At 39.1% G+C, this 24,948-nt stretch overlaps 2 protein-coding genes across 4 annotated transcripts in view; both read right to left on the reverse strand.

The window, feature by feature from the left end:
- Window positions 1-4,885: 4,885 nt before the first annotated feature.
- Window positions 4,886-6,867, reverse strand: c19h1orf216 (chromosome 19 C1orf216 homolog). Its single transcript, XM_077240380.1, has 2 exons — window positions 6,762-6,867; window positions 4,886-6,054 (listed from the first exon to the last, which is right to left on the reverse strand). The coding sequence occupies exons 1-2, from the start codon at window positions 6,767-6,769 to the stop codon at window positions 5,136-5,138; spliced, it is 927 nt and encodes a 308-aa protein (XP_077096495.1). The 5' UTR covers window positions 6,770-6,867; the 3' UTR covers window positions 4,886-5,135.
- A 3,861-nt stretch (window positions 6,868-10,728) lies between these two features.
- clspn (claspin) overlaps window positions 10,729-24,948 on the reverse strand; it is a 28,168-nt gene continuing 13,948 nt past the window's right edge. For all 3 annotated transcript variants that reach the window (XM_077240382.1, XM_077240381.1, XM_077240383.1), the window contains 15 exons: window positions 24,024-24,181; window positions 22,902-23,062; window positions 22,777-22,829; window positions 21,595-21,779; window positions 20,579-21,074; window positions 19,823-19,883; window positions 19,012-19,102; window positions 18,262-18,356; window positions 17,833-17,994; window positions 15,893-16,014; window positions 15,654-15,781; window positions 15,182-15,305; window positions 14,915-14,991; window positions 13,033-13,194; window positions 10,729-11,040 (listed from right to left, as the gene is read on the reverse strand). In XM_077240382.1, the coding sequence (XP_077096497.1) occupies window positions 10,927-11,040; window positions 13,033-13,194; window positions 14,915-14,991; window positions 15,182-15,305; window positions 15,654-15,781; window positions 15,893-16,014; window positions 17,833-17,994; window positions 18,262-18,356; window positions 19,012-19,102; window positions 19,823-19,883; window positions 20,579-21,074; window positions 21,595-21,779; window positions 22,777-22,829; window positions 22,902-23,062; window positions 24,024-24,181 (2,189 nt within the window). In that variant the 3' untranslated portion in view covers window positions 10,729-10,926. The remainder of the gene's footprint in view (window positions 11,041-13,032; window positions 13,195-14,914; window positions 14,992-15,181; window positions 15,306-15,653; window positions 15,782-15,892; window positions 16,015-17,832; window positions 17,995-18,261; window positions 18,357-19,011; window positions 19,103-19,822; window positions 19,884-20,578; window positions 21,075-21,594; window positions 21,780-22,776; window positions 22,830-22,901; window positions 23,063-24,023; window positions 24,182-24,948) is intronic.

Below are 24,948 nucleotides of genomic sequence, written 5' to 3' on the forward strand. Positions count from 1 at the left end.
TAGTAGGATTTATTAGCCATTCTGACTCACATGGCAAGTAAAAAAAGTTACTGTAACTGCAGTAAACTGAAATACCTGTTACTTGTAACTATCCCAAAGATACTAGTAGGCTATGTATATTTCAGTTTACTGAAGTCACAATTGCTTTTTTTACTTGTCATATTAGTTAGAATTTTAATGTTCAAATAAAAATCTTAAAGTCCCCCTGTGGTGAGAATCAAGATTTTAATGTTGTTTGAATGTCTATGTGGTGTTTTTAATACGCTTTAAGTCAAATCATGTGTAAATTCATAAGTCGACAGCATTGCTGAGTATTTTCTCCTTAAAACTGCAGTGAACCAAAGACAGTCTCAAAAACACGCTTTGAAATCGCTGGTGTTTCTGACGTCACAAACTACCTTGTAACCAATCAGATCAACGTGTGATCGTCAACGAGTGGATCTCTGAGCTGAGTGAGTGAGTGGAGGCGGGGCTCATTTGCATATTCACAGAACCGAGTATACTAAATGAGACAAGAGAGTGAGTTACATTCTAGCTATTTTAATTTTGGTGATAGGGATAAAATGATTGACTACAAGGGGACTTTAAGTAAATATGGAGTTGAGAAAGTTTTGTTTACTTGTCATGTATTAGTCAGAATGGCTACTTTAATGTTCAATTAAAATATATAGATTGGTCCTATATTGGAATAGGCTACACACTTGTGTCTATAATTTAACTAGTCAAACTGGAATACCAGCAACAATTGAAAAACAGATGAAACTGAACTGAGCATATTGCCTACATAGAGGTCAATAGCAAACATTTGCAATTGAATAGTTACTTGTCACTATTGTGACAGCAAAAGAATCGGTAATGAAGTGAAACTGCGATAGATAACAGTTTAAGGGAAAAAAATGTTAAAACGACTTGCCACACACTGTAATATATTCATGTCGTCACGCTTTATCTAGTGAGAGCTTTGATTCTGACCAAACATGAGGGAAATGTGGTCAGCCGCGATGCGAGAGTGTTCAACGTTGCGATTTCCACATTTGCATTCTTGAAGAAAAACGCAAAGCCGGTGTCACCGTCATCGCTTTCTCGGTTTAATCTGCAATTTCACGGAGCTGAGAGCGAGCCGGGTTGAATTCATTGTTCGGTCCTGTCGTCGTTTAGCGGCGCTTTGCTTTTGTTAAGTGGCAGAGGGTTTTCACAAGGACCTGGTCACGAGAGGGACTACTTCATCTGAAGGGGTGAAAAAGAGCAAGCTAAATGGAAGTGACAGCCTCTGAGAAAATTCCTACCGGCAGCTGTGAGGATTTGACATGGCGAGCTCCCCCACCTCATCGGCCCGTGACCCCCGTGCCAGGCACACGCACCTGCCGATCTGAGGCGCACTCTCCCCGGCGGAGAGATTAACGCTGGGCGTGGTGTGGTCGGGCCTGCTTCAATGGAGGCCTGTGAAAACCCCCTTATGCGTGAAAGAGACCCCATTCAGACGCCTTTGTTCAACACATTTTTATGGGACAACATTGGCCTTTATGAGGTGTCGAGATTTACATGGGACTCCATAGAGGGGTATAATCCTTTCAAGCAGCAAACGAATAAAAGTTTAAACCCTCTGTTTTCATATTTATTAGCTGGTTAATGCAGACGAGGCAGCTGATCCCACTCAAACCAACAGGGTTCAGATATGGGCTCTATAGCCTACTATTAAACACAACCAAAATATAGCTATCCGTCCACCATCCAGATCATTCATCTATGAATCTATCTATCTATCTATCTATCTATCTATCTATCTATCTATCTATCTATCTATCTATCTATCTATCTATCTATCTATCTATCTATCTATCATGTACCCCAAGGCTGTCAACATGACTCTGCGACCCCCTTCTCTGTCCGGGCGGATTGTTTCCACACCAGTTGAGTGCTATAGGCTACTTCACTGTCACACTACATCACAAAGAGGGAAGGATGAGGGGAGAGGTAAGAAAAAGAGTTTAAAATCTTTGAGGGCACACATGAGAAGGGCCATGGTTACCAACATCAATGCCTATTCACATGACTGTGACTGATATTGCCCCCTCGTGTTGAGGAATGATTAATGCATACGGGTTTTACCTGCCTTATACTGTAGTTTCCTTGGGAATTGTATTGTTGGAAATTATTTTATTCTGGAATTTTGCTGCAAAAACAACTTTAAAAGCCTTCAACTGTTCACGTTTCAACAATTGGCCTACATTTATGAAATATGTAACAATTACACAAATACAAATAGAATTGTATAGGATGTTAAGCTTAGAAGTTAGAATGAGTAGCCTACAAATAATAATTAGATGATATATATATATATATATATATATATATATATATATATATAGAGAGAGAGAGAGAGAGAGAGAGAGAGAGAGAGAGAGAGAGAGAGAGAGAGAGAGAGAGAGAGAGAGAGAGGGAGAGATTTTAAAACAGATGTGAACATACAGCATTTATCTCATTTAATATTCTAAATATTAAAATATTGTTGGAAATATTTAAACTCAGCTCACTAGAGAGCGGCGATGCCTATATAAGGCTATAGTTTTGTGTTTGTTTCCACCACGGTTATAGTTTCTAACTAAAGCAAGTAAGTCGGTCATATTTCCCTTTATTTTGGGGAACCCGGCGCTCGGCACCAGAGAAACACGCGTTTCATCCCGAAACTCGCTTCATCTCGTCGGGTGGAGAAGATCTGCTCACCGATGCGTTATTCGCGCCCAGCGGGGCCCTTCTCACTCAGCAGTCTGTCCCACTGCCTACATTATACAGTGTGGCTTTAATTACATTTATTATTATTTTTGTGATGTTTTTCTGGGTGAAGACACACCGAGTCACATCAAAAAACACTGCTGAACTTGCAGGATCAACCCATTTCCCCCCGGGCTTGTCCTTAATAAACGCATGATAGCTTATTTTAGTAAGTTAATACACCGTAACGATAAGGGACGTACAGTCTCTTCTAACATCGATAAGTTATGTTATCTAGACTTTTATTGAATCTGTCGTCATTAAGGTGAGGCTCTTAAACCCACAAATGAAAGTCAAAGCACGAACGATGTGTCTTTAGATAGGCTACTTTTAAAATAGGCCTACAGCTTTATATTTCAACAGAGCTTTCAATTAATCACTAAACTTACAAATCACTAAATAAATCTTCCAGTTAAGTGTGGTCAGACGCTACCGTTCACCTGAAGAGGTTAATATGGCAATATGCCTCTCAAAAGTTATTATAGCCTACCTGACAGTTCATCGATAAACGTGAGTAGGCTACACTGCCATTCACTTTATAAGTATTATTATTCACTTTATTATAGGCCTATATTTAAAGAGCACAAAACAGCTTAGTTTAAAATGTTTTTTAATAGTTGGCCGTTGATGGGCGCCAAAAATTGCGTTGCGCGCGAAAAACCTCAATAGACTCAACTGACGAAAAGTTACAGACTGATATTCGTTTAAAAATACACCGCTGTTAATCAACGATTAAAAACACTATTCTAAACTGCTGAGATGAGCTGTTAGCCTATTTGTTAAACGAGAAATGTTATCCCTTGTAAAACACTCGCTTTTTGTATTCTCGCAGAACACTCCGAGACAAAAACGCTTCCAAAGACGTCTAATTCTCTTAGCTCGCACTTTTGATAGTGTGTGACTGAGCCAAAGACGACAAACCAAATCATTAAACATGTTAATTGTTCTGCTACATTCTCACAGGAGTGTGATAAGCGCGGAAGGTTAGTCGCATCAACTCCCCGCATTGGGTGAGAAACCCCGGATTATCCCTCATTTCGCCCCGGGCTTTTGGCTGCCGAGTCGGGCTGGACCTGCAGGCCGAGCCGCTGTTCACCGGCCCGATCGGACCAGGTGTCCAAATCCCTCAGGAACACGAACCAGTTACTCTCACCCTGAAGCTCTGCTTTGACTGGATTATAGGAAAAACACTGGTATCTCCACACACACACACACACACACACACACACACACACACACAGAGAAAGGCGCTCATAGCCCCCGGCCACGAGATTAGAGCCCTGATCAGGCCACTTTGACTTAAAACTCTCACCCAACACTATTTCTGTGTGATAAGGAGGAACAATTGAACACTGTATGGTTCTTAAAGAAATCACTGTCATTAAAGGTCAAGCAGAGGGTCTTGAACAAATAATGTTGAAACAATACCAAGTCTTAGAGCACAAAATATTGTTGACGTCACCACTAAATTTGTCTTAATTTGTATGGCGTATACGGTACTGGTTTTATTTCAATGAAATTATTGTAGGCTACTCGCCTTTCATTTAATGTTTTGTATTTTAGTAGCTATAATTAATTTATTCACTTTTTGAGCATAGATTGAATTAAATTTAATTTTTTAACTTAAACGGTCATCAATCTTGAATGCGTTGAAGCAACAGACTGAAGTTTGGTCTCTTTTTAAAGACGACACTTGGCAGATTATTGCTGAAGAGGAATAAATGTGTTTTGTGCGCAGTACCAACCGCTTCAACTAGATTAAATCATCTCTGATTAATCTCCAATCATGTCCATGATTTTTGTTTGTTCACACTGAAAGTGCCAAAACTTATACAAAGTGTCATACCATTCCGAAGAAGTATAAATATTCTAAAAAAAGAAATACAACGTAAAATGTAATGTTAAACTAGTGCTGTTTTACACCCTAAGGAACTATTTCAACCTGATCTGACTCTTAAAGCTATTTTAACTGGTGTAAACCAATACAGACATTGATTTAGTCACAATGTAAATTTTAATACAAATAAAATAAAATCTTTTCCACATGATGTGCTTTTTTATGGTGATTTAACACACACACAACTGTGCATTTCACAAAATAACACAATGTGTATTAATTGTTAAATATAATTTATTTGATAACACACATACATATCTATATAGGCTATATATCATCAGTAAGCATGTGCACACAGCTGAAGGAGGACTTTTAACCACATTTATGATAGTGATGATAACAATGTGGAACATTAGGGCGCAATAGTTCAGAGACCCGGGAGGTAAATTGATTAAAAAAGAATGAGATGCAAAGATAATTTTCCACATGATGATATCATCAGTTGGTCTCATGATGTGTGTGTGTGTTATTGTGCGGCGGTGGCGCTCATGCGCAGGAGCTCTTTTCTGTGTGTGAGGATGATGTCGAAGCTGGACTGGAGCCGGTTCTGCTGCTCCTGGACCCGGTTCTGTAAGGTTCTGAGCCAGCGGATGAGCGCCAGGCGCCGGTACATGATCAGCTGGACCTGATGCTTCTCCATCTCCTGTGCTTTAAACCTCTCTCGCTCCTGAAGAGTCCAAACCGCCTCCATGAGATCCGGAATCTCGGAACACGGATCGGAGTCGGAGTCCAACGACCCTTTTTCAACCAGATCAATGCTTTCCCTGCGCTCCGTCTTGCTCTGGTTTTTCCCGGCGTCCACATTTTCTGGTGCCGGACGTTCCCGGCAAATTTGGTCCCATATTGAATTGGGTCCCCCGATATCCGCGCTCTCCACGCTGAGTCGGGAAGAGCTTTCAGACTTGTAGCTGAACTCAAACTCTTCATCACTCTCAGCCCACCACTCCTCCTCTTCATCTTCATCCTCTACTTTCTCACTCTCTCCCTGCTCCTTCTCCTCATCCGTCTCTCTCCTGATCTCTTCATCAATCTTGTGTTCCTCGGCTCCATCGGGAGGAACTCTGCCGCCCGTATCGTCTCCGCTCTCGATCTCGGGAAGAGGCTCTAACGGACTCCAGCACGGGAGACGGGACAGCGGCGAGAGAGGACCGGATCCGTAAAACGCCGGATCACGACCCAAGGCTCTCGGACGCACCTGATTGCGATTCTCATCTCCCGTTATCGGATCATCATCCTGACCCAAGAAGTTAAAGTTCCCATCTTTCTCGCATCTCTTCTGACTGTTGCTCAACGCCGCCGGGCCGCCCAGCGCTTGCCCTCTGAACACGGGGTTCACGTCCCGATCCTGCTGGAGCATTCTCAGCTTGGCTTGAGATTCACTTGCTCTTAGAATAGAGGAGAGAGAGAAAAAGAGAGTGATTTGACAAAAGACTCCGACCGCAAAGTGATGCATTAATATATTTCGGCAGTGAATATATACTTTCAGACAAAACAGAAAAGTGCTAAAAGGCCACGAACACAGTAAATAATATTGGTGGCTAAAATCCCTAATGCATAAAATATTCAGTGGTGCAATTCCACGGCGTGTTTCCCATTTCGGTGACATGAAATATTCAGATGTCCTCTCACAGATATAGTCCGCGTAATAACTCCTGTCAATCACTGTGCGCGTGCATGTGGTGCTGCTGAAGAACAGCAACCAGCGATTTAGGGTCGCGCGCCTCAGGCGCGAATAATAAAATTATTGAGGACATAAAATCTGCAATAGTCCAATTCCGCCCCAAGAAACGAACTGAAAATTAGTGCTAACCTGAATTTCGGTATATTTAATAAGCCAGCTGTAATTTACTTGACGACGCACGCCATTCGAGATGAATTGAAGCGTCGCGTTAAAATAAACGCATAAGATGCATGAAGGAAATTAATGGATATTAAACCACCAAAGCTCGACTAGCTGCATATAACGAGCAAAAACGCGATCAAGTCGAATGTCATCGCAGATTTAGATAATCAGCAAAAAACAGCCAAGAAAAACTATCGATAAGCAGAATTTATATGTAAAGGTTTGATTACGTAAGAGCGCGAGTCTCACCCCATCATACACCGCGCGCGTCCACTGAGAGAATAAACCTCGCCGATATTATATTATATTTAGCTGTTACATAAATCCCTGATTGGCAACAACATCTGAATATCAGTTATTATAAGGCATTGTCTTACGGTTTGTTGTCCGTGTTTCGTCCGCGAATAAGATACAGTGTCCTCCCTGTTTCCCCTCCTCTCCTGCGATGCTGATCTCTCTCTCTCTCTCTCTCTCTCTCTCTCTCTCTCTCTCTCTCTCTCTCTCTCTCTCTCTGCAGCGGAACACTGGACTGTGACTCACTTCCTAAACTGGGAAGAAACCGCATAACTGGAAACCACTGAACTTAGTGGAAAATCTTTCTCTATAGCAAAGCTTGTTCATTACATGAGTGATACACTATTATTTTTGTTTTAATTATTATTATTACAAAATATTATCTATCTATCTATCTACACACACACACACACACACACACACACACACTTGGGCCTAAACTGACTTTTTTTTAATTGCTACATATAAATAAATAGGCTACATATTTTAGTCACCATATTAGCCACAATTCAATTTGAAAATCACTATATAGCAGTACCAATACAGTTATCATTGTCAGAATGTCAAAATGGGCAAAAAATCTCAATACAAGCATTTCAAGTCAAATGAACCTTTAATTATCAGCAACAGTTTAAAAGTTGCTCAGTTCAACGGGAAAACGATATTATCATTGTGTATCATTTATTATGGAATTAAATCACAAATATATCACTGAAACGATTGAAGCAATGAGGTTTCTTTACAAAGATAAATTTAGAATTAGGTTTACGTATTGAGTCAGACGATATGTTATTGCGAATATTATTGTTACTTGTTCATTATTGTGTCAGTGTTTTATTCGCTGACTTTAGCAGCTTCTTATCATGAAGAACAACATAGTGACGAAACGCGTTTGTCCGTTCAGGGCCACCGTAGAAACATGTGAATGTAAGCGGACCCGCGGTGTGTGTAGACAGAAACGGCTCATTCTAAGCTAATAAAAACATAACGGTTCATTATGTAAGGTATTTATACACCACTGAAAACATAGTTATGTATATGATATTGCATTTCTGTCAACAGATCTTACTAAATATTACACAATGCACCTTTAATGCTCCTTCTGCAGTTGTGTTGTTGTCGGTCTACGATGGGTTATCATGAGGCACTGTGTGAGTGTTTTGGGTTCTTGCACATCAGACAGACTCAGTAAGGACATTCCCTCCCGATCCCATGACAAGCGACAGAAAAGATCTCTCTGTCCAACAACATCCCTATTCAAGTGTGGCACCTTCAGGCTGTCTGCAGTCCCCCCCCCTTACATCTCTCAATAATAGCCTGAACACATGAAAAATACATCAAATAAAGAGCCTGCCCGCGGCCTCGTCACATGGAGAATCATCGACATCAAGCAAACAATCCGGGAGGATCGGGAGTGAAGGATGCGGAGACGCTCGTACAGATCCTGTAAAATCAAATTAAAGGATTTTCAAGCACTACTTTTTTGGGGGTTCCGTCAGAAATCTCACTTATCAAACAATATCTTTATTATCTTTCAAATTCTAAAAAAGGTAAATAAATATAAATCAATAAAATAAAATAGTACAAATAAAGTGCTGCACATGCACTAACTTTAACCATTGAAAGGATACTATGACAAAGATATCGCTTTCATTTTTCAAACTGTTTTTTTTTTCATGAATGATGTCCTGATGATGTGATTGACCTGAAGAATGAGAGCTGTATCATATACTTGGATATTAATAAGCAATATCACACTCACAGCCACGCGAAAATGGCTATAGACCTTGTGTAGCCCCGCCCCTTTCCAGCGCTGCGCTCGTTGTCTTTTGTCTTCCGGTCTGTATTTTCACAGCGATCTTTCGTATTTCTGAATGAACGGCTCGTTTCCAAATCTTCCCTGTCTACTGACATTTGTTAAGACATCTCCTTTAAACAGTACAATCCTCATGATAACTTTCGTTAACTTCACATTAACTAAATCCACTTGGACAGCAAAGCCATAGAAATATACAGAGCGACCGCAAAACCGGAAGTTCAAAGTCAATATTGTAAAGATCTCGTTTCTCTGGCGCATAAGGTCTATATCAGACGGGCGGCAGCTTCGTTTTATGTGTTAAATGTGTAAAATTAAATGCTCATTTCACGTATATTGTCTTTCAATAATTCAAGCGCTTTTCATAAATATGGCTGTTTTATAGGGTTTTCCAGGACTTACATTTCAAAAAGTCAAATTTAAGTTCTTCAAGCATTTTAAAGACCTTGTGGTTCGTACAAGGTGTTTAAAATGCTTGAATTTTGACTCTTTGAAACGTAAGTGGTGGAAAACCCTCTAAAACAGATATAGTCAGTCTATCTGAAGGCACTTGAAAAGCGTTTGGAGTCGCTTCGTAAAACCATGAGCTTTAACATTAGACGTTTGGAGGAAGTTGATGGCACTGAGTAACACGTCGCCACATGCATGATACCGTGCAGTAAAGCATGGCATTGCCAGAGAGCAAGCTGGTGTGTGTGTGTGTGTGTGTGTGTCAGCCTGCAGTTATGACCCATTTCCCTCAGTTCAGTTGCACGTCTCCAGTCGCAGTGTTTGAGCCGTGACAGAATCCCCGAGGGAGTCGCTGTCAAACGCCAGAGCACAGATCCAGTGTGGCACTTCCGGCCGGCAGCCCAGGACACACACACACACACACACACACACACACACACACTAGTTTGACAAGGTCAATTATGTTCAAAAGAGCATTTTTTTCTAGAGTTCATGGGTTAAAATAAAATGCTGCATGGTCAACATGTTGCAGAATCCAAAGCTTGCTTAAAAATGCGTGTCACAAATGAACCCAGAATTAAATGATTGTGATTTTAACGGTAAAATGCTGTTTTTAATTGGTTAACAGAAAGTTTCCGCACTATAAACAGTGAATAGCCGATAGATCTAACTGTACATTTAGGTTTTGGGGGTGAAAAAGAAGTCATTGTTTAATTAACAGTGAGAAAACAAATTGACTCCCACAATTCCCTGTGTGACATTTGATGTATTTTTGTTTAAGTAACTTTCTTCTAATCAGTTATCTACATTAGGGTTTTATGTTACATTTAATGTTGTTGTATTAATGTTTATTGCATCAGTTACCATGATGGTGTTTAGTGTTTGTGAATGACACTGTGCAGCTTCTAAATATTAATATTAATTTTCTTGTGGAAAATCCACTTGTGATGAACTTTTGATCATGTGACTCTCATCACCACTGTGATTGGTAGTTGTCAGTGTTACAATGGTACAACACACTAGTACTTCAATATGTCGTTGAATTAACTTATCAGTTAATGAAATATGTTTAAGGATAAATTTAAGGTAAGTCTGTAAAATGTTGCTACCGTAGTTTTTACAGTACATTTTCTGGCAATCACAGATGCCGATTTATTACCGCATATTGAACAGAATTAATATTAGTGTATACAGGAGTGGATCTCAACTTTAAAGCCCCACATTGTCCACAACAATATTACAATCTCTACCCATATTTTAGAGCCTGGCATGACTAGAAAGATGCAGATCCATTATAAAAAGGATAATGATCCACTACCAAAAATAAATAAATAAAGTGGTCAGGTCCTCTTAGAAGTTTGAGAGCCTCTGGTGGGCAAACCAGAACCACAGCAAAACAGCCACAAATTACTGCCTAAAGAAAGCTTGATTAAAAAATAAAAGAAAAAGAAAATGACCCTTTGCTCTAAAATGAAGTTCAGAAAGAGCAGAATCCGTCACAAGAGGAGTTACAGACACAGAAAGCAGGATCTCTGAACCCACGGATAACAAGACATTACTCGGGTTAACCTTCATTTAAAGCAGGTCAGATGTTAAAAATCACAGCGTAATAACTCAAACCTCCAAACACGAAAAAGAAGTAAAAATGCACATAGCTGTGATGATTTAAAATACACTTTAATTTACAATTTTATAAAAACAAATAAAATTACATCACTTAAAAGACAAAAATCACAATATGTACATGATACAAATAGTCTAAATCAAGGCAAACTCAAAGTGTTTAGTATGGACAAAGGGACTTATATGATGATGTACTAATTGTTAGTGATACTGTGAATGCTGTTGGGATGTTCAGTTCTCCAGAAAGCTGAAGATACTCCGCGGAGGTCCGGCGGGTTTGGTGGCGTTCCCGAGACACGGGCGTTTGGCAGCCGGAGCGGGAGAGTCCAGCCCTCGCTTCTTCATCTGAGGAATTCATTTACTCATGCTTCAGAAACGATCATCATACACCATTATACAATAAAACATCTATCTGGAGTGCTGAAGTAATGAGACACTGAGTTGTGATAATCATTCTGAGACTACAGCGCCACCCAGTGGTGCACAGGGTTCGTACGGACTCTGTGAAATGAAATTCCAGGACTTTCAAGGACTTTTCAAGCACTACTTTTTTGGATTTCAAGGACCTCAATCGGCACTTATCAAACAATGTCTTTATTATTATTTTTATTTATTTCATTTTATTTTTTTACTCAAATTAAACATAAGGTATCTGATGTTTCTCAGACGGGCTGCAGTGTTGATTTTAGCAGTGTTGATTTAACAAAAAAACACCACAATATTTTGAATTAGGGATGTACCGATACCACTTTTTGCAGAACGAGATACCGATACCGTAACCGATCCCTGAATTTTCACTGAATTTGTAATTTTTAAATGTATTAGTAGATAAACCAAGAGAATATAAATCATATTAGTTGGCTTCATTTGTTCATCAAACATATATTTCTTTCAATTATTTTCATGCTTAATTAAGCCTGCTAAAATATATAGTATGAGCTTCAGTTACTGTACATTCTATTGCTCTATCATATTGTATCTTTCATTGAATAGCACAGCACATAATTACACTAGAGCAGCTCCAGCAGGGTCAGTGCTGAGGATTGGGTCAGTGAAATATCAATTATTTAATCCAATTTTGATACTTCAACAAAACCTTCCTGCCTAATTAATGTGAATTTAAAACATTATTAAAGGTAAGCAGTCAGCAACAATATAAGAACTAATAATCAACTTACAAATAAATACGATAGAACAAAGAAAGGCTACAAATGAAATAAACAGTGTTTTTAGAGTTTTTCAGGTAGATCTAACAGGTACAGAAATTTGAATAAAGTAATAAAATGTGAAAAAATTGCATATTCATTACTGGATAAATTAAATATAGATGGATCTTTTTGTAAAGTTGAAAAGTGTAGCCTATTTAGTCAAGAGCAGTGAGTAATTTAGTTGTCCATTGTTTAATTATCATTAAAACAGCAGTGGGTTTGTTAAACTGCCCCTTTAAGACCGAACGCACGGACGCATTTGAACATGGCTACTTCACTTGAGATATAACTGACATTCGTCCGTACAAGCGCAAGACGTTCAGTATTCGCCGGTTTGCGGGGCGCGCGCTTATGTTTGCGTGCATGGAACTTCTTGACTGCAAACGTCCAGTAATAATGTAGGTAATCACTCGTTATACATAAATCAGGTAACAGTTCATGTTTTACTTTACTTACATATATGATTTAGTTTTCATCCAAATAATACGTGCTGAGTGAACGATCAGCAATCAAGAGCAATCAAGAGCATTCAACAGAACTGCGCTCTCTCTCTCTCGTCAGTTAACGTTAATAATAAGCTACATGCCTCGTTTTATTGTCTTTGCCATTGAAGTCCGACTGAACTACAAACCTTCCACTGATTTCCTTCAAAACTTCCTTCTGTTTAAAGGGATGCGCTCGACCAGCTCGCGCGTCTGTGCCGCTGCGCGCTCAATCCACTGCGCGGTTTCCTCTGATCAGCGCGCGCACCACAGCTGTGTGTTACTATACACACGCTGCCTGGGAGGCCTATCGGTTGTTGGTATCGGAGCATTTTTACATGAGCTCGGTATCGGTGCATCCCTATTTTTAATAATTCAAGCACTTTTCAAGTACCTCTTCAAAAATATGGCTGTTTTCAAGGGTTTTCCAGGACTTAAATTTCAAAAAGTCAAATTCAAGTACTTCAAGCACTTTAAGCACCTTGTACGAACCCTGGGTGCAGTTATGAACTACACTCAAGAATTATGAATTGTCAGATTTCCAGGCTCTGGTTTATGTTATTTCAACTCTGGAGTAAAATATGTAAAGCATAAATAGCAAAAATCTTAACAAATGAGTTCACTTCAGAAGGACTGGCGAGTTGTACCTGTTTTCTGGGTGCCTGTGACGTCGCCGGCTCTTTCTCCGGGGACAGGGTTTGGAAGAGAAATCCTCGTGAGTTTCTCGGGGCCATTGGGTTGCTGTCCGAGATGTTAGCTAGCTTCTGCAACACGGCTCGAGGATGACTGAGCAGCGAGCCTCTCTTCACCTGGACACCAGGAAAAACAAAACTCAAATCTCTGACAGTATATGCTCTTAAAAGCGACATTTCTATAGTGATTTAATGCCATGTCAGCATCTAAGGCTGTTTTCATGACACAAATTCAATTACAAAAATACAAATATCATATAAATACAATAAAACCAAGCAAACAAACGCAAGTCACATTATACACTTTTTTTTTTTAGTTAACATGAGACAAAAAAAATCCCAAAACTTTTTCAGGCATTATCCGACTAAAAGTCCTGAAGGCGAGACACGGCAGGCAAAAACCGATTTTTCATGCAGAGTTCAGTTTTGAGATTTTGGGCTATTTACTCCTTCAATATGTGTTCTTTCAAGCTGACATTCGGCACTGGCTTTATTGACAAAATGACCCATGGGAAGGAAAAATAAGTTGAAATAATTTAGGCACACCGCTTCAACAGAAGCTCGTAGCTCGAGCACACCTGTCTCCTGTTTCCCCAGTGGTTAAAGTGGGATCTGGTAGGTGGGGGAACCCTCAAATTTTGTGTAGGTGCAACAGGGAAAAATGACACAGTGGGACAACACATTGAGTATCGCGGTAGCAATACTTTTTGGGTCAAGAGTGTCACTGTGGCACCACATTTCACTTATTTGCTCGATATTGTAATGGTTTTATTTTGGTCCATCAACACTGATATGATGATGATACTATGTTTAAATTGCTTAACACTGGGCCAGAAATTGAGCCCTGGCATTGTAGCCACATCCGCCCACATTACCCCCCACCCCCCCAGCCATGTGCATTTAAATGTGAGTTAGTTAGGGGGGTTTGGGGGCATGGTCCCCCGAGAAAATTTTGATTTCTCTGACCTACATAGGTGTAATTTAAGACTTTTGAAGGCCAAAAAAAGAATAATAAATAGCTTTAAAACCATGTCAGTGTGCATTCGATTATTCTGTCAATACCTGCTCTCTCATCTTAATCTTTCTTTTTCTCTCGGTCTCCTTATCCTGCCGTACTTCTTCCCCTCCTAAACCTGAACTTTGACTGATAGTCTTTTCATTTTCGTCTGTGTCAGTGAAGAAAGTAAACATATAGGCTCATGAGTTTTATGAATCATTTTCTTAGATAAGTTAATTTACTCAAGGCTACCAGATCAGCATTGCCAATAGGGACCTTTATAATAGGGAATTTTAAATAATACAAATTATAGGCTACGTTTAACGCAGTTAGTGGAATTGGCAGACGTTCCCTTAGGCATGCGCTGCGGAAACACGCTAAAGCATTCTCAGGTATAAATATGCAGCTTTAATGCACGGTGATCTTGAACGAATAGCCTATTTAATGTCGATAATGGTTACATAATGTTAAAACTAATCCTGCTATTGATATATTTGTAAGACTGCCGACCCTATAGAACAGTGGCAAGGGAAAACAATGTCCGGCGAAATATCGAACATTAAACTAACTTTACCGCGCTAAACCACCGTGAGTGTGTTTCACGTGTTTATAATCACTCGCGTTCAGCGGGGAGGAAGGGAGGTCGGTCGGCCAGTCGGTCCATCTCGGGACCAGCGAGATTCGTTGAGATTAATGAATCTCTTTATTTATTAATTTATCTGAGGTGTCGGAAAGCAGTTCCCGCCCACTTTAACCCGTGTTTCCCTATAGAGGAAATGAATGGTGTTTTCTCCCAGAACCCCGAGTGCTTTACACAGGAGTGTGTGTTGGGTTACTGACCACAGTGGGCTGGAACGGCTTCCTGAACTGGTTGGTATTGGGAGCCGCTTTCTCTGGCAGAGGAACAGCTTGAGGGTCTGTGAACAGGAGAAACAACTTCAACACGGGTTAAAGATCTCCAACTCTTTTTATTAGCAGCGTGTCCAGCAGAAAGTCCAAACAAATAATAAACCAGCGCCGCAGTGGGTCAAATACGGCACAGGAAATAACTAAGTAAATATTGATTCTGAAAAGTAAGTTTAGCTTGTTGTTCAGAGATGTGCGCACCTCTCTTCTGAAGGGTCTTAGCCGTTAGCTTCTTGGCTAGCTTCATAAATTGACTGTCCTCGTCTCCGATTTTTTCTTCATCTTCTGCTTCGCCATCTTCTCCCTTTTTGGCCCGAGCTTCAGTCTACAGAACAGAACCAAGTCAGATCGACACCATCATGTACACAAAACATCATTTATGGCTGTGCAACGATTAATCTCATCCAAAGTTTGTGTTTACATAATATTTGTGTGTACTTCACAATTATTTTGTGTATATATATATATATATATATAAATACACACACATGCATGTATATATTTAAGAAAATGTGTTATTTATATATAATATAAATTATGTATAAATATATATACAGTATATTCATGCAAATGTTTCTTAATGCATGTATGTATACACAGCCCTAAAAACATTGATTTCTCTCACACACACACACACACACACACACACACACACACACACACACACACACACCTGTTCCCTCATCCACTGATCCCTCTCTATCCGTTCTTTACGTCTTTGTAATTCAATTTGATCGATTTCTTCATCTTCCTCTTCCTCGTCTCCGTCAGGATCCATTCCACCAAACTCAAAGTTATCATCTGGTCAAAACAGAAAAACTACATGAAAAAGCGGCACAATCATGCTCTTTTTCCTCTCTCCCCCCCTCTCAATCCCAGCATCCCGAGGTGCGGATCCCGACCTGAACTCACCGATGTTTTTCCAGCGGAAGCGACGAGCTCGTCCGGGTCCGTCAGAATGCAGATCTCCGTCAGCGAGATAACGCTCCTGATAAAGCCTCAGTTTACGCTTATCATCATCCAAGATCTGCTTCCTGAAGGGAGAAGATAATAATGAGCCTCATGTCCTTTATTCAGGTGCATTTTTAAAGACCATGATGTGTCAGTACAAGAAGTGCAGTTATGATGTCTAGATCTCAAGCCTTGCTAAACCTCATTGTTTTAAGCCTTTTCATGCAAATCGGTCATTCGCTTCAGTCAGCTTTGACATATTTAAATCTGCACATTTATGATATTCTAACCTTTATAAAAGTTTTAAATATATGCTTCATCTTTCATTTTAAATTCTTAAATTTTATCAACTAAATTAGAAAAATAAGACACTATAGAGCTGTTAGCAATCAAACATTTTTTTTTTTAAATGTTATGACATGTTTCCAATATATTTTTAATATACAAATAAGTGTTGGAAAGAATGACACTTTTAAACGCTAAACTAAACCGCCAGTAGGTGGCGGCAGGTGACCGTCTAAATGAGTGAGTCATTTATTCAAACGAATCGTTCAAACGGCTGATTCGTTCAGGAATGAGGCAGTTGTTTATGAAATTGGTCATCGAATCTTTGTCTCAACTGATTCATTCAAAGTACTGAATCATTCAGTAATGAAACAGGGTTGAGTGTTACTGTGAGATGCGATATGGTTCTGCTGGGATCTTTGTTTGGAACTATTTTTTGCTGCTGAAATAGAACAAAAACAGTCAATATCGCGTCTAAAATGTAAGTAAGTTAATATTAACGATATTATTAACTGTCATATTGAATCAGTCTCACATTTTCAATCGTGATGGTATTCAGCACTCTTGGTCGTGTGATGTTGCTTAACTGTATCATATGTTATAAATAAAGAAACTCAGTTAACATGATTTTTACATGCAGTAAAAATAAAAAATGCAGAGTTTTAAATGTGAGCTGTGCTCATTTGTTTCAATTTCTCCTCATGAGGCTGCGTGAGCCTCAACGACACAACTTTGTTACCGTCAGTTCATTACATATATTATTATTCACTATCAATCGCCACTTACACTAGAAGAATGCAGAATAATTCTTGCGGTTTGGTGATTCGCTAGTTATTTTGTTGTTGTTGATGTTGTAATCAGGCTACATGTCCGGTCGGGCAATTAAAAATCTTTCACTCGCCCCTTCAAGAAATCCACTTGTCCTGGACAAGCGTTAATGTCAAACCCTGTTTAGGGTATTTATAACACTTTTTTGGAGTTGACTGACTATATGGCATGATTGAGCTTGGGTGGATAGGTTGACTCCTCCATGTGGTAAATTAACCCTTCGCAGGGAGTTTGATTGACAAGGCGATCTGACCAATCATAATGCGCCTTCCGCCGAATCCGCCATTTTTTTGCGACAGCAGTCAGGAGAGTTAGTAGATTAACGTTGGAGGATTTGAACTTGAGAAATGGTGTGTACTGACGTCTTTCCACGATAAAACAACATTTCCAGGGACAATACCCTCAAACTCAAGGACTTAATGTGGGGACACATATCAAGTGAGAGCAAGGTTACATTGTGTTTCTTTTAAAGATACATTGTTTGTAAAGAGATACAAACTCTTAACGTAACGCGTTAATGCGCGTAACTAACGATAATCAAGTAAGCTAGTCTGAATTGCCCACGAAGTGTTGGTGAAATAACACGTTAGCGGACCAGAGGGAATAATAGGGAATTTTTTATGAAAAACTTCTTGCACAAAATAAATTCAAGCACTGTATCTATGCGTGTTTATTTGCAAAAACTTTCCAGGGCCTTGAAATCTTATTTTCAAAATTCACAAACTTTCAAGGCTTTCAAGGACCCGTGGGAACCCTGTACAGAGCAACTCAAAGATGACATTTCTTACATGTGAATTTTGTTAACTTGGTCCATCAGTTCCTCATCTGAGGGCAACTCTTCCTGTATCTCCTCCTCCTCGTATTCATCACCAGCTTCATCATCCTCATCCTCACTGCCAACATCACTGCCAGAAAGCTCCGCCTCGGACTCCACAAACTGGGCCAAACGGCTGTTGGGACACAAATAACACGTATAGATATCAATATACACATATAAAATGTATTCGTTAGGAATAATTCAACGTCTGTCACACTAAAATACAGCAGTCGACATTTGAAGTGGATCAAAACCGTTCTTGAAAGATATAAATTAACTTTGAACAACACCCCTTCTTGTCTTAGGACAACTTTGATGAAGTTTTTTGATCCACTTCATATTTTACCTACTGTCCTTTCAAATAACAGTTACATTATTCAGAAATCCTAAATAGACCTACATTTTCTTCTTGCCAGGGCGGCGTCCAAAAACTGCTTCCCGTTCCTCATCTTCAGTTTCCTCCTCTTCGGTATCAGATTTATCCTCATTTTCCTCCTTAAATAAAACAAATTGTTAAAGTCCCCTGTGGTGAAAATCCAGCTTTTAATGTTGTTTATGTGTCTATGTGGTGTTTTTAATATGCTTTAACACAAAGCATGTGTAAATTCATAAGTCGACAGCATTGCTGAGTATTTTCTCCTTAAAACTGCAGTGAACCAAAGACAGTCTCAAAAACACGCTTTGAAATCGCTGGTGTTTCTGACGTCACAAACTACCTTGTAACCAATCAGATCAACGTGTGATCGTCAGCGTGTGGATCTCTGAGTGAGTGAGTGAGTGGAGGCGGGGCTCATTTGCATATTCATAGAACCGCGCATACTAAATGAGGCGAGGGTGTCGAGTTACATTCAAGATATTTTAAGATATGAAGAACTTTTTTTCAAGGATTTTTTTTTAATTGGTCATTTTGGTGATCAAAGGTGAGTTTTAAGGCATAAAATGATTGACTACAAGGGGGACTTTAGAAAGACTAGTAACAAATACAGGCAAAACAGACAAACATATTCACAAGATTAGCTGCAGTATGTAATTTCTGTGCCATTATACAAAAATCACAAATGATCTAGTTTTAAAATACTAATTTCTGCACCACTGGTTGAACTAATGTTGTCACATTGGGCAAGTAAACCAAGTATTTTCTAATATCTACCTTTTCACTGAGGCTGTCTACGTCTGACATGAACCGAAACTCACAGTCGCCCTCCTCCTCTTCCTCTTGTTCTTCAGCTAAGCTCTTGTCCCTGTTAATATGGGCACAGATAGAAGCAATTAGCATTTGGAGGGACAAAATACAAACAAATAAAGAATACATGTAAACTGATTATTAGGTTTGGGTATCTTTTAAATTGATTCTGCTTATCGATTCCAATTTTATCGATTCCTAAATTCAATTCCAATAAGGAAAAACAAACAAACTTGGATATCATTCACATTAAGTCTGATTGCAAAACATTTAATTGTAGCTGAATATCAAGAACACAAATCAACAGGCTGAAGAACACTATACGCAAAAAAAACAACCAGCCTAACTAATATGAATTTCAAACATTATTAAAAACAAGTTAACACTTGATTAAACAAGAACAAATATTAAAAATTAGCAATCGCAACAAATAGATACAACTGACTTAAGTTACGATTGAAATAAACAGTGTTTTAAGATTTTCAGGTACAGAAACTAAACAAATGTAAAATAACACTGCAGTTTCTAAATAAAATATACATTACAAATATAGTTATAAAAGTTGAGTCAAGAACAAGTGAATCTTCTCTTTGTCTTTCGTTGTTTGATGAGTGTTATTATAGAGACTGCAGGAATATTAGGCTGCTGTCACTTTAAGAGCTGCACTGATCCATTATACTGATACACACACGCCTCCAGCACTGAAAACAACGTGAAACTGAATGGTTTAAAGTTATATTGAAATGGATTCCCAACGCTACTGATTATAGCTTGTTACCTGTTTGTTTGAGATGGCTTTTCAAAGGCAGAACTGGAGACGGATCGCAGTGAAGAAGCAGCTAGAAGAGGTTATATAATACAGTGTTACCTACAAAACTTGAACATATATCATTTGGGTACATTTAATTTAATATTCAATATTATTGATCTTCCTGCATTGACACCATTATATGAGAACTGAGCTGGACGATGACATCACAGTTTTCTCCAGAGCGGCTATATACATATACAGTGATGTGAATAAGTTAGGACACGCATGCTAAAGTTGCCTAAAAAGAGGAATAAAAAAAATCATCTTTTGGAAATTTTTTTAAAGGCTAGTTATTTCATGGATCCAGGATAATATGCATCCTGATAAAGTTCCTTTGGCCTTTGGAATTAAAATATCCCACATCATCATCACACACCCTTCTCCACACCTAGAGATCGGCATGGTGTTATTTCAGTTAGGCTAATAGCCGGTATGATTAGCATTGAGAGATGATCTTATGGAAAGTTCCCCATGCCAATCTCTAGGTATGGTGAAGGGTGTGTGATGATGTGGGATAAAAATTAACAACAACTTTTTTACAACAAAAATGAAACATCACTGAGCTTACTTAAGCTGGACTGTGATGCTATTTTCTTCTGGAAACAAACTTTGTTTTATTATTTTCCTGTTATCTTTGAAACACTCTGTATTGTAAAAAGCACTGTATAAATAAAGGTGCCTTGACTTGATCCTCAGTGTAAACAACAACAAAGCAAGACTTACACGGGCTCCCGGTGAACTTGCCAGAACAGAGAGCCAGCAGCGTGTCCATGTCGTGGCTCTCTCCTCTCCGCTCCTCTGGCTCTAAAGTCCTGCTCTTCTCCCTGGGCTTCCCGGCCGGCTCCTCGGGCTGAGTGGTGAACGCTCCCGAACACAAACCCATCAGCTCATCCTCCACTCCAGGCTGGGTCTGGCCCGACCCGAAGGCCCCGGAGCAGAGCCCCAGGAGCTCGCCCATGTTAGCATCCATGGCGTTCTCATCCAGACTGTCTAGCAGGAGCTGGCGTTTGTGGGATCGGCTGGGAACGCCTCGAGGACCGGCGTTTAGGAAGCCATCGGCATCCAGTAGCTGAGAGTGTGTGTCGTCCTCCAGAGAGAAGCGGCCCTGGGAGTCTCCGGCCCGAGCCACGGCACACTCGCTCGGGGAAGAGGGAGCGTAGAGGTCCTGGGAATCCTCCACCGGGAGCGAGAGCGAGGGTTCGGACATCTTCCCTGAGCTCTGAAGAAGATGATTCACTCATTCAATATAACAAATCATCACGGTCATATACAACTGAAACTCAACTGACCATAATTTCCTTTTACAAGGTTTATACAAAGTACTAATGTAGTAAGACAGTAGTGGTGGAACGGATCACAAAATTCACGATTCCGATCATTTACGGTTTTAAAGACATTGATCGGATAATTTTTCAGATAATGCAAAAATATATAAATAAATAATACATTCAATATTATATATAGTAGTGTAATGTAGTACCGTGTCACTATCCACAATACATATTGTTGCATCTTTGTATTGAGATATATTCTGACACGATATATTGTTACAGCCCTACTGTAGAAATTAAATATGGTCTCTCTCTCTCTTACCAACTGCAATCCGTTTCACCCCAAATATATATATTCTTTCTTTTGTTCTTCGATTCCACATCAAAAGCTACTAGCCTACCTGATGAAGTGCAAACATTATTAAAAACATGGTATGCAGTCCCACTTAGGTGGAGCAAGTGCGTCACCTTGGAGGCGGAGCCGAGGAAGCTGGGCCTGAAGAGGCAGGGAGAGGGCGAGCGAAACACGGTGCTGGACAGGCCTCGCCCGGCCGCCCGGCTCACTGGCTGGTATGATGGGATCATCGAACCCATCAGCTCAAAACTACTGTTGTGACTGCCATCCTTCGCCAACGACAGGGCGTCGTCCTCCTCTGTGAAGAGAACACCGTTTCAGTCTGATTTCACATGCTTTTCGTATATTAATAAGGTTAGGGTGACAAATTTCATGATTCGTTTCGATTCACAAGACTCCGGGTTCGTACAGATACGGTGAAAAGAAATTCCAGGACTTTTTAAGCACTACTTAGTTTTCAAAGACTACAACCAGAGATCTCACTTATCAAACAATATCTTATGTTTTTTTTATTCAAATTACAGATATAGGATATCCAAAATACAACTTGCAACGCATTACATAATAATATATATTAAATACAAACTCTATTCTATTCTATATAATTTATAAATGTTCAATAAATAATATTTTACATTATAATGCTGGTGTACTTTGTATCGAGAAAAGGTCTGATGGGGGTTTATCAGATGGGCTGCAGTGTTAATTTTGCGCTAAAATATTGCATTTTCCTGCTTTTTCCAGGACTTAAATTTCAAAGAGTCAAATTCAAGTACTTAAAGTACTTTAAGCACCTTGTACGAACCCTGAAGACTGTGATTCAATACATTTACAATTACGTTATATTCATTTTGATATACATCGATTACATGAGACATAATTGATTTCAGAAAGTTGTTCTGTATCTTTCAACATTCCTTCTGATGTTCATTGATGTTTATTTGCTGCTGTAACTAGTAGTAAAGAGGAAGAGATGATTAAAGAGACTTTAAAAATTTAAAGAGACACAAACACACTTTTATTGCTTAAATTTATCATTAAAATAGACAGAATTTGAGAGCTGAGACTTTTTTTCATATCAAAAGAATGGAAGATTATTGTGATTATTGGATTGCAGGAGCTACAAATAATGTTTAGTGAAGATTTGTTCATGCAAAACATAACTAAGAGATTGTTTCTTGGGATTTAAGAATCAATATCAAAATGAGAATAGATTAAAATTGAGAAATCAATATTTTCAATCCAGCAGTAGTAAAACAAAACGAGTGTGTTTATTAATAACCATATTCACTCACCCATTTTATTGTATGCTTCATTGCCAGCAGCTCCTGATCTTCTCACACCATCCCTGCACAGAAGACATTATATCAGTGTGACTGTAGAAAGTGTGTTGCAGTCTGATTGTGAAACGAACACACACCCTGTGCGGGAACAGGAGTTTCCGGCAAACAGCATTAATGTCCCATCGGTGTCTGCAGGAGCTGGAGAAGGGCACGTTTTCACCGAACCGTCGTCTTCACCTTCCTCCTTGTCCAATGCCTCCTCTTCATCACCAGCACCCCCCAACAGCTCATCAACACCCTGCAAAGGAACGGAACAAAACATTAAATATATGACTATGAATTGAGAGAAGTCACGTAAAAATACATAGTTTCTAGTAAACTACTACTGTCCCGGAGCGGGCGTGTTACGGATACGTGGTGTAAAATTTTTAGTAATCAAAAAGCATGTCTAATTAATTGAAATCTTGAAGCTTATAAAATTATTAAAGCTATACACATTTTTTTTTTTACTTCTATGAAATGTTTTTTCCCCACACAAATTCGGTGTTTTTTTCTGGTAATCAAATGAAGACATAAAACATTAATTTATGTGCTGCACAATTAGCTTTACTGTTAAAATTAAAACATGGAAGAAAAAATATATTGTTATATCATTGAGACGGATCTAAATTCTATTGTACAACAGTAATATATTTCTGTCAAGCTAAACCGAACTTATTTTGAAGGGTTGCCGTGAAGACCTTTGAGTTTCCGTGCGTTTATGATAGTTTCTCGCAAATGAAGCGGTTAAATGCTCATGAAAAGACTCTCAGAGCGGATCTAGAATCTGGAGACGAAGTTCATACATTCATGTCCTCAAATAGGCTAAAATATTCGTGACAGTGTGTGTGTGTGTGTGAGGTAAATGAAACAGCGCATCGTCTGCAGCATTCATTCACACAGAACACGCAGTATTCGTATTTAAATAGTCTTTTTGCGGTTTAATATTCACACACACTAGTCTATATTGCGATTTGATTTCAAGTGTACTGAACTGCTTTTTATTTATTCATCAAAAAAAGTACAAATTCCGTGAAATTTTGTTTTTATGTCTGTATTCAACGTTTCCGTCCGCGTTTTCTGCATTGCAAAACTCATAGCCTCTAAAGTCATTACATGGAGCGCACGTGTACATTTTTTGGTTTTTAAAAATATATATTTTGGTCCATTCTTAACAATGGTAGGAGAAAGACTGAAATATCTTGATCTATTTCTCGCACCTCTTCATCCTCAGACTCGGTCATCTCTTCCTCCTCCTCCTCGACGCCACAATCCTCATTATCAAGACGATGCAGAGCCGCTCTGCGCTCCCGCTCCTCCTTTCTGCGAATGGCCATGGCTTGTTGCAAGCGAGACTTCAACAACACCAGTTTCTCACCTAAAAAGATCCACACAAGGAGTAAAAGACATTACAACAGCTTCTATACCGGCAAATCAAACCATTGTCCCCTAATAAAGAGGCACTAGGAGACACTTAGCAGCAAATTATTTAATTTAGTTGAATTCAAAAACGTCGCGTTTTTAAAAATAGTTCTGCTTCAAACTGTATTTATTTAATAATTATGGAATTATGTGCATTCTAAACATTGAATTAAATGCAAGATTAAATTTATTTTGCAATAAAATACCAATAAAAACCATAAAAATAAGTTTTTGCATAACATGGGACTGTTAAGTATAAACAAACCCAAAATAGCAGGAGTTCTAATTTGAATGATTTGAGGGAGCCTAAATATGCACTCTTACAACATCGAAAACATATCACAATGCAAACACTATAAAGTAAACCCTCATAAGTCATTAACGGTATATCAAACAATAGTTTGACATAAATGCATGGTATTCCTCGAGTGCAAACTGCTCTGAAACCGCCTGTGAAACGTGCAACAATGCCACATTTTGATGCTGAAAGTGCAGCGCTCACAATAAATCCCAAATAATCACATTAAGCCATATTCATGTTTTACAGCCTCAAATTTAAGACCTCTTGAAATGATACTTAAGACTTTCTTTAATAAGATATTTATATTTGACAAAACTGACTGTTAAAAACCTACTTTTTATTCCAAAACACATTTTTCAGTTTGCACACATCTATTTTTAGTGGCAAATGCGAGTGAAATGGGGGAAATGATGCGCCTGTAC

The sequence above is a fragment of the Siphateles boraxobius genome, unplaced genomic scaffold (genome assembly GCF_051911475.1).
Source record: "Siphateles boraxobius isolate OS27281-9 unplaced genomic scaffold, OSU_SipBor_1 226, whole genome shotgun sequence".
Taxonomy (NCBI): domain Eukaryota; kingdom Metazoa; phylum Chordata; class Actinopteri; order Cypriniformes; family Leuciscidae; genus Siphateles; species Siphateles boraxobius.